General features: G+C 41.9%; 1 protein-coding gene across 2 annotated transcripts in view; it reads right to left on the bottom strand.

Moving 5' to 3' along the window:
- Positions 1 to 12,965, bottom strand: part of ABL1 (ABL proto-oncogene 1, non-receptor tyrosine kinase) — a 118,639-nt gene that overhangs the window by 8,712 nt on the left and 96,962 nt on the right. For both annotated transcript variants that reach the window (XM_026657250.1, XM_026657252.1), the window contains exons 4-8: positions 11,920 to 12,192; positions 7,085 to 7,169; positions 6,351 to 6,528; positions 3,104 to 3,288; positions 705 to 857 (exon numbers count right to left, since the gene is read on the bottom strand). In XM_026657250.1, the coding sequence (XP_026513035.1) occupies positions 705 to 857; positions 3,104 to 3,288; positions 6,351 to 6,528; positions 7,085 to 7,169; positions 11,920 to 12,192 (874 nt within the window). The remainder of the gene's footprint in view (positions 1 to 704; positions 858 to 3,103; positions 3,289 to 6,350; positions 6,529 to 7,084; positions 7,170 to 11,919; positions 12,193 to 12,965) is intronic.

Here is a 12,965-nt window from a genome sequence, read left to right as displayed (position 1 = left end):
GAATGCCCACATGCATCCGACGAAGTGGGCATTCACCCACGAAAGCTTATGCTCCAATACATCTGTTAGTCTCAAAGGTGCCACAGGACTCTCTGTTGCTTTTTACAGATCCAGACTAACAAGGCTACCCCTCTGATACTAGTTCAATATCATCAGCCCCCTTTTACAGACAGGGAAGCTGAGATTTAGATGTTAGCAACCTGATTTTTAGGACACTGGGCACCCTCAGCTCCCACTGACACCAGTGGGAGCTAAGCCTACTCAATGCCTCCAAAAAAAAAAAAATCAACCATAAATGACATACTAATGGCCAAGGGACTAAGAAAAGTCGTTCCCAAGACAATTAACAAGGCTCCCCTCCCCATCCTAGACAAACGTGGATGCACAATCCTTTATTTAGATTCCCAGGAAAGAGGAGACAAAGAAACTTGAGTTAAACAACACCCCTTCCCCAAGACCTGGACAATTCCCACTCCTAGTAGAGAAGAAATGCCCCCAAGCCAAGCACGGGTAACTTGGGAACATTTGCATCTCCTTGGGACAGCGGAGTTTACGATTGTCACTAAGTGCTGCAACTTTAAGGAAAACAAACAAAGGCTCCTTGTTCCATAGTGTTTTAACCATACCCGTGTATAGGGCTACTACATCTTTGCAGAGCTCGATCAGCTTTGACATTTGTCTCTATACGCTTTTAGAAGACTCACATGCTCTCATGAGCTCATAGACTTTCTCAGGGCAACCTTCAGGCCGCTCCATGCGGTAGTCTTTCTCCAACAGCTCATACACCTGAGACAGGTCAATTCCAGGGTAAGGGGACATGCCGTATGTTGCGATTTCCCATAGCAGGACGCCAAAGGCTGCAATAGAGAAATCAAAAGGCTTTAGGATTGTTTTTTAAAAAAAAGAAAACCAAAACAAACCACTAATCTTGCAAGTTTGCTTTCGGTTGATGCACGAAACAAACATTCCCTGGCACTGAAACAAGCTCCCTGTTCTGGGTGGCTCAAATTCCACGCTCAGCAGCAGCTCAGAAACTAAAGTAATGTAACGAGCTTTTTCATCAACACAGACAAGTCTCCTGCAATACGACAAGATAGAATTAGACTAAGCTGTCTCAAACCTGAATGTTTTGATATCCTTCAAGTCCTATCAAGGCACAATTAAGAGACGCCATTGTGGATTAATTGAAACTGCTTCTCTGCTGCACTGCAGTCTCGCTGTAAATCTGACAGCTCTTCTCATCTCTATTTCCCCTTTCTCTCTTTAGGATTCCCATGTCCAATTGGTTCACTGTTTATGGGCTGCCCCCAATTCTAGGAGTATCAAGATATACAGAGGAGAAAGCTGCAGTCCCAACATTGTGATGGAATTCACAGCGGTAACTGCCAACTAGGCAAGAACTGAGTGAGACAGTTTGGTTACAAGGAAAGTTTAACAGAAGGCACCACAGTCAAATAAAAATAACTTTAATGATCGGGATGCCCTTTCTGTATTGAACTGTGGTGAGGATGTGAGAGAGTCCCATGGTTAGACAACTAAACTGGGATTCAGAGTACAAAGGATAGACCCAGCACCAGTTCAACAACCTGCATGTAATTAGTTCAGTCATTGTATTCTGTTTTTAGCCTGAAGAGAAGGCAATTACAATCCTGCCTAAGTACGGAAATCACATCATATTACATGATAAACAACCAAGGGCAATTTAAACCAGACACTTCCATGAGCATCTCTGTTTGAATTCTGTCCTCAGACAGTGGAATGAAAGTTTGCAAAATCCTGCACCAACTGCAGTTGTAGTGAGTGACTGGGAAAGGGCTCACTTTATTTTGAGTCAGATCCCAAGGACCATGGCCCTAACTCCTACTGATCAGGATTTTGCCCAACATTAATTAAAAATAACCTTACATTTTTAGAATACCCTTTCTCCCAAAGCACTTTATCATTTCAATGTACATAGGAATCACCCCAACCACCACTCGAGTACAGCAGTATCTTTGCTGGATCATGGCAGCTGTTCAGCAGTTCACAGCAACACCAGCCACAGGTTTAGGATAGCAAAAAGAAAAATCAATACCTTAACCAATAATACAGTACCCAGAGCTTTGCCGCCATCACCAGAACATTCACAGCATCAACAATCCCTTTCCAACGTCCTAAGAATAAAACTCCGCTCCAAGCAGAACTTTCCATAAGGTGAAAAGGGAGAACAGCTAGAAGTCCACTAGACACTTCACTACTGCCAAATTGATTTTATATGGAAGGCACTTGGGGTCAAATCTTCAGAAATTCTTACATGCCGGGAATCCTAAATACCTAAGATCACTTATACAAATGGGTCTTGGACTCCTAAGTCACTTAGACACTTTTGAAAATTTGCCCCTCAGATACTGTGGTGATCAGCAGCAGCATCAAACCTCGAGACAGACAGACTGAAAGTGCACTGGGAATTTAGGGAGTCAGAATGGATAGTCTTAGGGTATATCATACAGGCTATCTATCCTGTTCTTCTCAAAAGTATTCCAGGCTCTTCAAGAGTATCAACACGTCTTCGAGTTCTCTCTCTGCTTCTCATCTCATCTCAAAGGATTCTTTTAAAAATGTACAAAAATGAGCTCAGAGCTCTCACTAGGCACACAGAGATCGTGTTTAAACATCTCAGACTCTCACCCTCATCCTAAAAGTAGCTTACAGAGCCAGTAACCTTCAACAGCATCATGCCCCAAAGTACTGTGCTTTAGCATTGATTCAGAGCTGGCTCGGGCACCTATCCTGCAAACACGCATCTGCTTAATTTTCACATGTGAGGACTACGCTCTCGTGCGTGAAGTTAAGCATGTATTTAACTATCTGCAGGATTGCAACCTCAGAAGGAGAAGTCCAGACCGACTAAAAGTGTGCAGCTCCTGGGTTTTCCTTTTAGGTCTCCCACTCAAACACTGAACCACCTGATTAGCTGTGACCAGGTCACAGACCAAAGTGGTTCAGCCACCAATCATCCTCTCTCTCTTTGGGATCTACTTGAAGAAACAGTTTTTAATGTCTTGATTTTATAGCCAGGAACTAAAAAGGCTGTCATCTCGTGTGCACGTATGTAAGTTCTTACCCCAGACATCAGACTTAATGGAGAATTTGTTGTAAGCCAGACTTTCTGGTGCAGTCCACTTGATTGGGAACTTGGCTCCAGCATGGGCAGTGTATGTATCACCTGTCATCAGCCTGCTCAGACCAAAATCTGCCACCTTCACCAAGTGGTTCTCCCCTACAAGGCAGTTTCTGGCAGCAAGATCCCTAAGAAAGCAGACAAGAAAAAATAGGCCGTGAAAGGTCTTCACAATATCACACCTTTAGCAGCGGAGAGGACATGGCTTATTATTGAAGAAACCCAAGTCTTTGTATGTGTTTTTCTGTATTAGAGATGTAGAAAGCGGGAGATTATTTGTTCTCTCCACTTTATAAGGCTGTCCTCAAAACTTTTTTTTTTAATTAGAATACAAACTTTTTAGAAAAATTAAAAGCTGCCACTGTCAGGATAAAAATCATTTAAAAATAAAGACAAGTGTCAGTGCTCATTTTACAATGATCTGAGATTACTGAAACAAAGGATGTTTAAGATCCTCACCAGTTTTGCTGTTTATTATTTACATATCACTCAGCTTAGACAATGAAAATATACTAATCAGTTTCAGGGCTATCTCTAATCAATTTCACTACAGTTCCCAGGCTTACCATGGTTAAATCTCAACCGCACAAACTATTTTTTCCCCAAACATACCAACTCACATAATATACAACACAATGCAGTGCTTTCTCATACTGTACTAAAGAAGTTTTATTTTACCATAAGTATACAATATCATTTGTAAAAAGCAGGAAAATATCTGTACAAAATGCAAGCAACTGGAAATACAAGTGTCTCTCTTTCTGATGTGAATGGGCACGCCAAAGAACTGTCACAGTGGATCAGACCAGTGGGTCCATCCAGTCCAGGACTGGTCTCCGACAGTGGCCAGCACTAGCTGCTTCAGAGAAAGGTGCAAGAATCTCTGCATAAATAGTTAAGGAATAACTGACCCACAGGGAAAATTTCCTCTTAAAAGTTAGCAACTGGTTCATGCCTTCAACCTTTCAAATCTCTTAAAAACTTTACTATAATAAACCTGTAGGCTTTTATTACCCCTGAAGTCTTCTTTTAATTCTGTTAAGCTTTTGGCCTCAATATCTTGTGGCAATGAGTTCCACAGGTTAGTTGTGTGTCATGGTGTAATAGTATTTCCTGGAATGAAGTTGGTGAAACAGCTAGTGCACTCCTCAGGACACAACACTCTCCTTTATTCTGGAAATATGCTCACTAGGTACATCAATTCTACCACCACCTAGGGGGCAGGCAGGGGCTTTGACACGGACTACAAAAAGTGTATCCTGATGACCTGGACGGTCAAAGGTGGTCAACATGGACAATCATAATCTAGGGAAATCTGATTATGGAACAATTCCCCATGCCTCATACGCAGGATTCTGATTTGCAGAACAGTGGGCAACAATTGACTGAAATCTTCCTTCTATTTATATACCAGTGAGTAAGGGATGTACCGACTGCAGCTCACTAGGTCATGTATAATGTGAATATGGTCAAAGTGCATTGTGTGTTTAAAATGGTGTAAGTACATGAAAGCATTTCTGCTAGTAATAGATTTTGTAAAAACCTACCAGATTTTGTCACATTATGTTAGAAATTGATTTCACTACAAAGCTAAATTAAATTAAATTAAATTAAATTAATGGAGATATCCCATCTCCTAGAACTGGAAGGGACCTTGAAAGGTCATCGAGTCCAGCCCCCTGCCTTCACTAGCAGGACCAAGTATTTATTTTGCCCCAGATCCCTAAGTGGCCCCCTCAAGGATTGAACTCACAACCCTGGGTTTAGCAGGCCAATGCTCAAACCACTGAGCTATCCCTCCCCCCCCAGAAAATGAATGGAGTAAGAGTCTACTTCAGATCTAAGCAAGATCTGCCTCTCTCTGATACTTACTCTTTAAAAAGTCGCTTGCAGAACTCAGAACTTTAAAAAAAATAGTACATTTTACCAAAGGCCCATTAAGCTGTCAGGCAGTGGTCTGAATATCCCCATATCAGCGCTGATTTCTACCATGTTTGTCTAAATAAAAACTCCTCTTTATAACCCCATTCCTATTCCTGCCTGATTCATTCAATGAGGTCACAGCCCAGCATCTGAATCCATGGATGTGGACTGTGACAACACCTCTGAAATAACTGGGCAGGAGGATGCGGGGGTGGCAGATTATAAGGAAGAAAACTTCTATTTTCTGAAGCTATCTGGGTCATCAGCAGTAATGGGAAACGAAGTGCAAGAGCATGCAAACAAACGGGATCCTGCAAAACATTTTGTAAAGTTCACTTGCTACACGTTGAGGGGACTACAATCTTACAACAGCGCAAAAAGCTCGAAACTTTGATTTGATGCCGCAAATAGGTGTTAACTTTGAGTGACAGGAGCATGTGAACCCAGCTCTCATGCAACATAGGAAATGTGTGTCTTACAAGGAACCTTTAGCATTTCATACATGATCCTTATAGTCGTCTCTATGAAGTCATATGTACAGATTTCATATTCTAGCTAATTAGGTGGGAAAGGTCACAACTGTGCCATGGAGAAGATCTTGTATTAAATAAAACAGCAAAGACTCTCAAGCCTCCATCCAGGCTGTCTCATTACATTGCTAGGAGGTCATTTCTTCAGACAAAGAATGCAAAGCACTGATCATAATTGCAGCACACTTAAAGGTCAAAATCTCCAGACTTTAAGACTGCAAAGATGCTTAATACAGAGATACACGCAATTCATGCAATAATGGAAAAGAATCGCCAAAGCAGATGCAAACAAGGAGAGGGACAAATCAAAGCACTATGAAAAGGCAGCAAGGTGGCTTTGCTGGGAACCCCAGTCTGAGTATAGCAATGCCCACAGCTCTGGGGAAGAGGTCATTCTGCTGACCATTAGCTTAACAGGAATGAGAGATGATCACAGAGAGTCATGCTTTTTAGGAATCTCTGTACCTTTAAATGACAGATGGGCCAATTTAACTACCTCACCTTACATGGTGATACCTTCACAGTATGTGTGGGTAAGAACGACCACCATGGCAGACTTGAGACTGCCTCATGTAGAGGGTTTTCTACAGTGCAGTGTCCCATATCAGAATGCAACACATCAAGGTGTTAGTGTAAGTTATAAGACGTGATGCACCTAGATCCCATATTGCTACACTCTGAAATTCAAGGGCTTTCTGGAGCTTGAGAAGTGGGCGAGCTCTCAGTGTCATTCTTACCTGTGAATGAAGTTTTTCTTCTCCAGGTACTCCATGGCTGAGGAGATCTGAGTTGCCATGTACAGTAGCACCACAGCATTCACCTCCTGCCGGTTACACTCGCGCAGATAATCCAACAGATTCCCATAAGTCATGAACTCTGTGATGATGTAGAACGGAGGTTCCCGTGTACATACCCCTGTGGAACACAGTTTTGAACACATTGCGTTTCTTCTGGAATGCTGATGTCTGCAGATGCTGCTCTTTGGGCAATTTATAAGTGTGTGTATATGGGATGGCGGGAGAGGGGTGAAGGAGGAGAGTTTCCTACAAACTGGTTAGCAGTTTGTTTTATATTTCCTGCTTTAGGCTCTTGCATCTTAACTGCAAGGATGAAAAAATAATTGAAATCAAATACACCGCTACCCCTATATAACGCGACCTGACATAACACGAATTTGGATAGAACGCGGTAAAGCAGTGCTCCGGGAGGGCGGGGTTGCGCACTCCGGCGAATCAAAGCAAATTCGATATAACGCGGTTTCACCTATAACGCGGTAAGATTTTTTGGCTCCCGAGGACAGCGTTATATCGAGGTAGAGGTGTACTACTTTTACAAATTGTGAATTTTGCGAGAGAATAAGTATCTGTATTTGCAGCCTTGGTACAGTAAGCAGCTTATCTGCTCCTTAACATCCATATCACTGCACAAGGGTTTAATTCAAATCCCTTTGCTTGGCATTTCTATCACTTACCTAATAACTGCACCAAGTTAGGATGCTTGATCTCTTTCATGACTGCGGCTTCTTTTAAGAACTCTTCTACCTCCATGGTGTCCTCCTGAATAGAAAAAGAAAAGCTTCAGCAAGGATAATATGCACAAGGTGGAAACAGATTTTAGCATGTGGACTGAAGAATCACTGCAAACTGAAGGGGTAAGCTGCGACTGTCCCAAAACTACTGCTCCTTACTGCAGCTGCATCACGCTGCTGGGTGGGGCTCGATCCTCTGTTTAACTGGTCTACTGTCATTCTTATACCACCTCTTTTGGCACAAAAAAACTATTTCCCCTTTTGTGGTAGGCCCTCTCCTGCAGGGAGATTATCTGCTTAGAGAAGCCCATTTAGAGTTCACATCTTTAGAAAAAGACTGAGGGCACTTGCTCATGCCATGAGAAATAGTACTAGGGTGACAAGAGGTGAATGAGGCAAGATGACAGATGAGAACAAACGGCAAAATGCTACACAAGCAGATGCCTGAGGCTATCTGCATCCATTATGGACCACCATTTCAACGACTCAAAGAGTCGTCTCTGTTGATTGGGTCTGTGACAACTGATGGTGGTTGCTTCACAACTGAAGAGTGCAGGTTTTATGGCTTATGAATTTGTTCCTGGCTTTTAGAGTCTAATCTGTGATGTAAATGTTCTGGCTAGATGTTGCTGCGTATTATTTGTTGAGTGTCATTAAGTTGCTCGCAATTATACAAAACAAAAGGAAGATACTGTCTTTATTTGAAGGAATAAATATTTCAAAACAAATGTGCACTGGAAGGCCAAAAGGTCATTTCAAAGTGGTTCAAAAATATATTTTTAAATACAACTATTCTTTCTATATCAATGTTTCTTTCACTGGTGGATTAATGCTGATAGGCTTCATAGAAGAAGTGTTTTAAGGAGGGATTGCAAGGGATTTGCTGCTGCTGGTAAGGCTGATAACACGGGTACGGCTGCTGCTGTAGACCTATTTCGTTGTTAGCACTGATAGTTCTATTCAAACAGTTTCACTCCATCATTTACTGTTCCTTTACGAATTGGTACTGTTTGATTGGCAGCTGTAGTTTCCTGACACTGTCAATACTACACAGCTGTGAGGTTCTTGGGAACAGAAATTTAAACCATTTCCTTTGGCAAAGGAAATTGTGTTAATAATCAGAGTTTCCGAATGATCCTAAATACTTGTTTATCTAATGTTTGATATGTAAACTCCACCAGGATCATTCTGTACAGAAGATTGTAATTGTTCCTTTGTGTTAAATCTCTTCAAAGAAAGAGGTAACAAAGGAAACAAAGAATTACTGTAACAATTATTTGTTTGATAATCTAGTGCTCATGAAAAGTACCAGATTTATCCAATTTCAATTTCCAATTATATCACATCACAGATCAGGTACAGCAGTATGACGTGCTTCCTTAGCACAACACAGTAATATCTCAACCTTGACCTGAAAAGACTACCTCCAGGGGCATCAGGGTAGCTAAGGCTGCATGACCAGTTCAAATCACCAGCCTCTCTGCTAAGAAAAACAACAAAGATTTCATCACGTCAGTCATGATAGATGTAAACTAGATATCTCTGCACTATGAAAAGGACTGAGATGATCAGTTCATTTTACAATGGGACGTGAAAGTGCCCTCGCATAGCAATAATTTTTGGTCACGATCAGCAGCAGGTTGGATTCAAACTAATGGCCTAGAGGTTAGAAAGCTTTGTCTGCAATTGCCAATCCATTCCCTGAGCTATCCTCCACCAATAACATTGTGTTTCTGTTATCTCAGATCTGTGTGTGACATTACTATACCCAAGTACATGAAATAAAGAAGGTGCCTCAGCCTTAACACTGAATTTTCTTCTTTTAGTTAGCATGTGGCATCAAAACTATAACCTTCTATTATAAGCAGAACCCTTTTTGATCAATAGCAATGCTCACCATCAGTCCAGTTACTGCCTGAGAGGCTGCTCTGTAAGAACTAAACCTAGGAAGGTTTAGTGAAAGGATATGACATTCCTCTCACTGCTTTAAAACTGATTCCAAACTGGAATAGCCAGCTCACTAGTGAGTATTCTTTCAACCCCAAATAACACTGGCTTCTGTTCTTTTGGGGTCTTAAAATACTCAAATACATCTGACATTCTGGCAAGGATATCTTGATTTTCCAGTGGAATATGCTAGTGGGAAATGCACAAGCACTAACAGATTCTCTAGCATCATGCAATTAAATGTGATAGAAGCACAGAACATGTCACTTTGGGCCCTTGTTTTCTCTCTGTATAAACCACTTTGGTTCAGCAGGCTCTGAGCTACTTCTAACCAGTTTAAAGAAGACTGGGTAACAAACGGGTGAGATGCAAGGGAAATAATTCATCAAGCACTAAGGATATCAGAAGAACCAAGGATATTTTTCCCCTAGTTTTTCTTTTCATTATTATTTCTAATATACAGATCTGGGGCATGGAGGGAGACAAGGAAAGGCAAGAGAGCTTTGGAAAATATTCTCTTAACGGACAATAAAATGAGTGCTTTGGGTTTCCCTAAAGAAGCAACTGAACACTTGGGTATTCCTGCTGGAGTTGGAATATAAATGTGAGGTATTCAAATATTCCCTGAAACTTTGAAGATAGTCATAATCCCATCTGTCAGACAGTAGACTGATGGATTTAAGGAAGGTGGATTATGAATTTGCTTTTAAGTATGGTTTAGTGTGCATAATTTCAGATTACAGCACTTCTTCCGTCTCTTTTAGGGTGTTCGAACATTTCCCAGGGGAGGATGCTGCTCTGGATTACATTATGAACCATTTTCAGTCATAAAATATTTACTTGGCATATTTGAAACAGTCACGGTCCTTATCAAGGTAGCTTTTTCAGACGCACAAACACGGAGATTTTACGGGATAACACACTGTGCCTTTGCTGCTAGAGGTTTTCATCAAAGCAAACAAGAAAGGAATGCAAAATTATTTGAGGTAAGGGAGAAAAAAACATCTTTGAAACACCCCTTAATCCTCAAATACCACAACATCAGCAAGACTGGAGATGGCTACAATAAACTCAGTGTTTCAGGAAAACAACTGGTCTCTCATTATTCCTCTAAATAGATATTTCATTCTGCTTGTCAAATCCCTTTTCTAGCAACACTAGGGGGTTCAAGGCAGAGTTCTTCCCAGCATTCTCCTGTGCAAATGAGATAGAATCATACTTTAACACTAGGTGTCACTCTCTCCATATATAAAGAGGAAAGGGGACTTGAAGTGTTATTTTTCTTTGGATGAAACCAAGTGGGGAACAGTAACTTATAACAGGAACCTTCAAAAACAACTAATTGCCCAAATAATCACCTTCTGAAACGATAACAACCCAGGAACACTCTGGTAGCCAGAATTCAAGGGGTTAAAAAAAAAAAGATCACTTTCCCCAGGTCCAGGACACATTTTTATTCAGACATAAAGCATATATACATTCCTCTCCATTTAATGATTTCCAACATGAAAGCTTTCATTTGTTATTGTTTCCACCCCACCACACCACACTGCAACTCCAGCAATGATGGCATAGTCTGAAGCTCGCATTTGAATTCCTAATAGTAAGAGTTTACGCTATGTGGATGGAAGGCACTATGGGATCTCAATGTGCTTTTTTTTGGTTTATAAATTCAAACCTCAGTGCCTCTGTGAGCTAGGTAAGTATTATCCCCATTTCACAGATGGGAAACCAAGGCATAGAGAGACTAAATAGCAGAGGCAGGAACAGAACCTGATTCTCTGACTTTCAGTCCAAGCCACAAAGGGTATGTCTTCACTACCAGCTGGATCGGCGGGCAGCGATCGATCCAGCAGGGATCGATTTATTATGTCTAGACTCGATCCCGAGCGCTCTCCCGTCGACTCCTGTACTCCAGCTCGGCGAGTGGCGCAGGCAGAGTTGACGGGGGAGCGGCAGCAGTTGACTCACAGTAGTGAAGACACCACGGTAAGTCGATCTAAGTACATCGACTTCAGCTACGTTATTCACGTAGCTGAAGTTGCGTAACTTAGATCGATCCCCCCCAGTGTAGACCAGGCATAAGAGTCTAATCTATTTTGGTTGTGGATAATTAATCCAGAAAGTTCCTTTCCCTCATCCTAAATCTTTTAACAGTGAACAGCTACTGAAATGCCTATTTTCTAGGTGCACAAGGAGCTCGTCTTTTGGGGAAGGCACATGATGGGACTAGAACAATTAAGGTATCTGAAGTACCAGTGAAGCATGATCTCTAATTACATTGCCTGTTTCACATCCCACAGTCAGCTTTACCGATTTGTGTCAGTTATGTGACAGCTCACCTTTGCAGCTCTCCTTCCCCAAAATGTGAGAAACACATATGTCCAAGGCTTTAGCCTGGTTATTGGACACAATAAGGTCCGGCCTATATTACAAGTCGGAACAACATTGTAAGCCGCTTCCCTGACTTGGTTGTAACTGTTGTGTAGATGGAGCCTTGGAAAACAATACATAGAGCCCTGTGCAGATACAAAATTTGGTCTGTGGATATAAAGTAGATATCCACAGTTCTGTAGGGCTCTAACAGTACAAATGGTCCAACTCTCTCATAAACATAAAATAATTAGAAGAGGCTGACAAATACAGTTAACTAACAGCCACAGATGTTCTAGACCAGATGTAAGCAAAGGAAGGATTTTCAACAATTTGCATCATCTGACCCTGATGGAGGAAGACAGACAGAGACCACTACCCAATACCAGGCTTAAGAAGGGGTCGCATAAAACTTGCATTCCAACTGGAAGGCTATGAATAGAAGCTTTAGTTCCTACCTTTAAGGTCTTCACAGCCACTGTAAGGTTATATTTCTTCCAGACTCCTTCGTACACCTCTCCATACTGGCCCCCTCCAAGTTTGTGCTTCATGGTGATGTCGGTTCTCTCAATCTCCCACTTGTCATAGTTTGGAGACACTCCATAGATAGTGGGCTTGTTGCGCTTGGGTGCTGGGTAGTGTAGAGTGGTGATGAGCCCATCTGCTACAGTTGAATGGTGATGGACCAACTCTGCCAAAGTGTTGAAGCGGCTCTCGGAGGAGACATACAGCTGAAAAGCAACCACGAGAGAGAGAGGGTTCATCACACAACACAAACAGGGTATTGATAAAATTGCTTTAACATGCACACACATCATATTTTGCTTTCCTGATATTATGTTTTGTTTTACTGTTGCTTACCATCTCAAGCATCTCACAAGCTAAGCAGAGTTGAGAATGACCAACACTCGGATGGGAAAACCTCTGGTATAGATGACTGAGCAGGCAATAATCTTTCCTCTGAGTCAATATGGATCCAGTGGCCTCAAATAGTGTTGTGGGTCACCCTGCTGCTGTTGGAAGTGCTCTCTTTCAAAGGAGGCCCTGGCCACTTGTGGTCATTTAAGATCCCATTCACTTTTCTGAACAGTGGGATTGTTAGCCCCAATGTCCTGACCAAATTTCTACCTTCCTAAATTCCGTCTGAAGTTTCAGTAGAACACCATATTCCTCTTCACTCTTGTGCTACAAGATTGTGTAGTGCTGCTGTGTGGCATTAAACAGCTGGGCTGTTGCAATCCAGTGATGGCTGCAGAGCAACACCACACTCTGGATGAAAGATGCTACACAGATGTAAGACCATTGCCACTGAACGTGAGCCTCCTGTGGAACACCCTAACAGTATGCTGCACATGCCTTTCTCTAGGTCTCTTACACATTTAGTAAGCTTGATGCATTTTGAAACGAAAAATCCCTTAAAAATGCTGGATAAGGGACTCTAGAGTAACACACTGCATTCCCAGTGTTCAAATTCCAACCCAACTCTCTACTCCTTGGGCTCATG

Source organism: Terrapene carolina, unplaced genomic scaffold (assembly GCF_002925995.2).
Source record: "Terrapene carolina triunguis isolate 2854851 unplaced genomic scaffold, T_m_triunguis-2.0 Scaffold238, whole genome shotgun sequence".
NCBI lineage: Eukaryota > Metazoa > Chordata > Testudines > Emydidae > Terrapene > Terrapene triunguis.
This window is presented reverse-complemented; position numbering and strand designations above follow the sequence as displayed.